The sequence below is a fragment of the Lolium rigidum genome, chromosome 2 (assembly GCF_022539505.1).
Source record: "Lolium rigidum isolate FL_2022 chromosome 2, APGP_CSIRO_Lrig_0.1, whole genome shotgun sequence".
NCBI lineage: Eukaryota > Viridiplantae > Streptophyta > Magnoliopsida > Poales > Poaceae > Lolium > Lolium rigidum.
This window is the reverse complement of record NC_061509.1, coordinates 165,075,176-165,080,128: the sequence shown is the minus strand read 5'-3', so window position 1 is coordinate 165,080,128 and position 4,953 is coordinate 165,075,176. Positions and strand designations below refer to the sequence as shown.

The 4,953-nt window shown below is 53.6% G+C and overlaps 1 protein-coding gene across 1 annotated transcript; it reads left to right on the top strand.

Moving 5' to 3' along the window:
* The first annotated feature begins 462 nt into the window (after window positions 1-462).
* LOC124687630 (zinc finger A20 and AN1 domain-containing stress-associated protein 11-like) lies at window positions 463-1,148 on the top strand. The gene has a single exon (XM_047221403.1). The coding sequence runs from the start codon at window positions 622-624 to the stop codon at window positions 1,138-1,140; it is 519 nt and encodes a 172-aa protein (XP_047077359.1). The 5' UTR covers window positions 463-621; the 3' UTR covers window positions 1,141-1,148.
* Window positions 1,149-4,953: the final 3,805 nt, after the last annotated feature.

The following is a 4,953-nucleotide window of genomic DNA, read 5'->3' as shown; positions in this document are numbered from 1 at the left end:
ATGAAAATACTACCGGCAGGTCCATCCATCTTCCTTGTAATGTGAGGCGTGTCCGCGTGCCACCCACGAATACGCAGCCGCTCGCATCACTCGCACGCACCCCCGTCCATGTCCATTTCCATCCCTTCCTCCGTAAGAAAGAGACCGCCCATGCCCACAGGCAGCCTGTCAACGATAACTCGAGCCGCTCCACCACCCTAGCCCGCTAGCTACCCCGGCCGAATACGCACGTCCACCCGCGTCGTACGTCTTCCCCAGCCAGCCAGCAAAGGGCAACACCGCCATTCCATCCCAATCCCATTCCATTCCACGCCCGGAGCGCCAACGCGGCCAGCACTGGAAATAACACGGCCGAGCCGGCGTCGCTGTCGTGGGACGGCAAGGGAACGCGTACGCCGCCCGTCTTCCTTCTCCTCCGATAAAAAGCCCTCCCCCTCCCACCCTCCGTCCCCGCACATCCAACCCATTTCCTCCCCCTCAAAGCCACCCAGCCTCCATCTCCAATCCCATCATTTCCTGCCCCGCCAGGCCGGATCAAAGCTAGCCAAGCTCCGTTCGTGCGGCCGGGGTCTCGTCGAGCGCGCGCGGGGATCGTCTTTGACCTCGTATCCTACAGGCGTCATGGCGCAGCGGGACAACAAGGTGGAGGAGCCGACGGAGGTGCACCTGCACGCGCCGGACATCGCGCTCTGCGCCAACAGCTGCGGCTTCCCGGCCAACCCCGCCACCAACAACCTCTGCCAGAACTGCTTCATCGCCGCCTCCTCCACCTCCTCCTCGTCCACCCCATCGCCACCATCCCCTTCGTCCTCCTCGCAGCCGGCGCTGCCGTTCCCGACCCTCTTCGACAAGCCGAGGGCGCCCGCGGCCGCGGCGCAGCCCGTGTACGTGGCCGTCGACAGGCCGGCCGCCGGCCCCGCGGACCCGAAGGCGTCCAGGTCGTCGTCCGTCAACCGCTGCCACAGCTGCCGGAAGCGCGTGGGCCTCACGGGCTTCCGCTGCCGCTGCGGCGAGATGTTCTGCGGCTCCCACCGCTACTCGGACCGCCACGACTGCAGCTTCGACTACAAGTCCGCCGCCAGGGACGCCATCGCCAAGGAGAACCCCGTCGTGCGCGCGGCGAAGATCGTTAGGTTCTGACGTTCTGAAGATCGAACAACCAAGGAGGACATGATGCTTTACACACAGACGGGGAAGAAATCTCAAGAAAAATCCACTCTTTTTTCTTCCTCTTTCTTTCCTTCCTTTGGAAATTAAAGGCGAGCCACCTAGGTGTTACCGTGAATGAAAACGGAAAGGGGAGAAAAGGTGGAAGATGGCGATAGGGGCGGGCGCGACGAAGGAAGAAACAGTGCGATGATAACGTTGTTCTTGTTGTTGTAGTGGTGGTTGGCTGGCTCGCGGCGGAGGAAGGATGAGGAAGATGGGGTGGGTGTGTGCTGTTGTCCCACGATCTCTCTATTTAAAAAATTCAATTTCCCTATATATTTGTATAAATTATCATCAATCCATCGCTTGGGTGTCATTTCTCTGCACTATTGTTGTTAGCCTTACCTATCAATCATCCTTTTCCTTCCATCCAATCCACTGGGCGCGAATTGTCGTCGACAGCTCAACCATTTGACGACGTCGGCAGGGGCAGCGCTGTCTGATTGATACACGTACACGGCTGGAATCGGATTAGATCGGCGGCAGGGCGAATTATTGGGCAGGTGCCCACCTTCATCGCGTACAGGGTTCATGGTTCAGCAATTCCTGGCCGTCTAAATGGATTAGTTCGAAGGCGTGGATTGAAAATTCTTGACAGTTGCCGGTGATTGGGAACCCGTCAAAAGGTCTCCACTATATATCTAGCACCATCCATGGATTTTCTTTGTGGGCGAAAGGCGACGGCGACACCCCGTTTGCTGATCAGAATTCAGGAGCTACAAACAGGTCACCAGCTGCCGACTCCCTGCCGGGCTAGTTAGGCCGGCGAGCGACATCCACCAGCCTCACCTCACCGCTCCGCTCCGCAAAAGATCCATCCACGTCGAGCTTTCCGCCCGGAGGGATCTTGATCTTTCCTCGGTACCCACCCACAGGCCGCCGTTTAGAAATAGGGAGGAGGCGGTGGTGGCGCCACTTGCGGGATGGCATGGCATGGCATCGATCGGCATCACCGGCACAGGTCGGCAGGCACCACCACCAGGCTGCACCAAGTAGCAGCCGGCGATTTTTCCTTTGCTTTTTAAATCTATCTCCTCTCTAGTGATCCACCGGGGATGCCTTCGTGGATCGGGACGTGGAACAGGCTGGAACGGGGGCCGCCGCACACGGCACATCCCGTCGCGGCTCCCGCAGGCTTCGGCTTTCTAGCCTCTCTTCTCTGCTTACCTGGTCGCGTCTGGCGTGCGCGCTCGGCCTATCCACAGCAGACCGGCGATCGGCCGGCGATGGACGTTAATTTTTTGTTGTCAAATGATGGACATAATTTCTAGCCAGCTCCAGGAATCACCCCGCTGTAAAAGGTCATCCATCAGGCATCTTCTCGATCGGTTGATCAATTTAAGTTGGCGAATTTCACGCGTTCGATCGTGGTATAAAAACGATTTGCACGTAACAATTTCTTTTATAGTATGCAACACCGCTCACATTTTATATTTAGCCGCAAAATATAAAAGCTATGAGGAGGCAAAATTACGTCCTTTGTTTAAAAAATAAGGTGTGCAAATTTAGTCGGAAGTCAATATCTTTTAAGTTTGACCAATTTAGTAGATGAAAATATGAATATCTAAAATACCAAATCAACATCGACTGATTCAACATAAAAAATAGGTTTTCATAGTGTATGCATTCAATATTGACGATGTTGACATTTTATTCTATATATTTAGTCAAACATACTAAAGTTTTATTTTGACACCTTTTTCGAAATAGAGGTTCAGATCCCAGCCTGTACGCTATGCATATAACCTTCATCTAAAATTTATTCAACAAATGTCTAGTAAATGATATATTGATACAATTCGAATCCACCACATAACACCTACACACCTGAGAATAAGCTAAGATCAATGGAAGAAAAAAAACACCCGACCAGTTAGCTTGGCATCACCGAGTTACCCTACGATGAATCAGGAACACAAATCCGATTCAGCAAACTCTCAACTGAGAACCTCATACAAATCCATGACAAAGATTCTCGTATAGTCCTTGCATGATAAAATTCTGGACACAGGGAGTATGACACCGTGGTGCTAGTTTCAGATAGAATTTTAAGAGGTAGGACATGGGTTGCCTTTTGCAACTATGTTTGCGTGTGGTCTGCATGTGGTGACAATCAGTAGTCGTGTCGTGTCACACTGCCATGTAGGATAGCACACCATGGTTTTCAAACGCTGCTTGCCCGCGTTGCCGATATCATATCACGCTTCTGGTGCTGATCCAGATTCCAGAGTGCGCGGAGAGGGACTTGTTTACTGTTGCAGTGGCGTGCTGCCGCGGTGGAAGATCATGCTATATACAATCGAATCGCCTAAAGCACGGCAGGTTATCTTTCCGAAAGGCTATCAGCAGAGGATGCTAATCTGCTCGGCGAAGAGAAAAGATCCGACTGATCGCTGCCAGGACATGCCTGCGCGCGGTACAATGATTGGGACTGCCAGAGGAGGCGGCCAGGGGGGAGCCTTTCGGCAGCACCAGAAAGCAGATTCAGCGAATTGTGCTGCGGCGCGCCTGAGACAGCCTTCCCTCTCTTTCAGTGTCAGATCGGGCTACTTTTGTGCCTTGTTTGAGGTTAATAGCCAGGTTCCGTTTCTGTGCATATCCTCACGTTACGGTCGAGCTAGTGGCCCGGTGCGGTGCAACTTTATAGAGGAGTATTGCTTGGAGAGGACGGGGCTGTGCTGAAACCACGTAGGAGTGTAGCTACGAAAGATACCACCTAGTAGGACCAGTGGCGGACCTAGAAATTTATCGAAGCCTGGGCGAGCTGCAATTGTAATAGTTATTAACTTATAGTAGTAATTGTCAAATCTCTTCGATAGTTTATCATATCAGTTTTTTGATAGAATTTGGTAGATCATGCAGTTCCTGTGAAAAGATCCACAATGTGTGTAAGTTGGAAACGTACGTTTAGCATTCTCGCAAAACGCCCTAGCCTCCCGGGTTGCTTCAGGCGACTCCGGAGGCGCCGCCACAGCCGTCATAGGAGGCCCTCCCCTTGCCGCATCGTTCACCTCGCCGCCGCCGGAGGAGGCCGTTGACCGGCGGACGGCGGTGGCGGGGTGTCTCCACCTATTTTTTCTTGTTCTTCCGCCTGGGTGGTCCTCCTGATCTGGCCGCCATCTTCCCAGGACTGCTTTCCGATCTGGCCGCAACAGCACGGGTTGCCGGCGACCCGATCTGTCAGTTAGGTGCTGGCTCCTGACCTGCCGATCTGCACTCCACCACTCAGATCAGCAGCGTCGCCCGGGGCTTTTATCACCACGTCTTTGGCCTGGCGTGAGTCCAAGCATGAGTGCATGCGGATCTGGAGCCTGATGCGATGTTGATCCATGCTCGTGCACGCGGCCAGGGAGACGACTTAGGAGGGGACGATTTTCTCTGAATCTCCTTCGTCGTCGTCGGGCGGGGGATGGTGCCGTGCGGGTCTGTTCATCCGCGTCGAAGAATAAAGGCGACGGTTCTAGAATTCTTCTCGCACCAAGTTTGAAGATTTGTCGGATGGTTGTTCCCACCAGTCTGGGTGGATTGTCGGGTTCCGGAAGACCCTGCCGGCGAAATTCATTGTGCGAATAATGCCTGAAGATTGCTGGATTGTGTGGTTTCGATCGTGCGCACCCATGTTTTTATCTGGCCGTTTGGTTTCAGAGGGAGCGCTTCGAAGCTCTGCTGGGTGTTAATATCATGAAGCTCGTTTTCTTTTCATGGTGCTAGCGGAGAAGGTCATCAAGCCGAGATCGGTGGAAT

Excerpts from the sequence above, each read along its gene's own strand:
- LOC124687630 (XM_047221403.1), top strand. The coding sequence starts at position 622 with ATGGCGCAGCGGGACAACAAGGTGGAGGAGCCGACGGAGGTGCACCTG.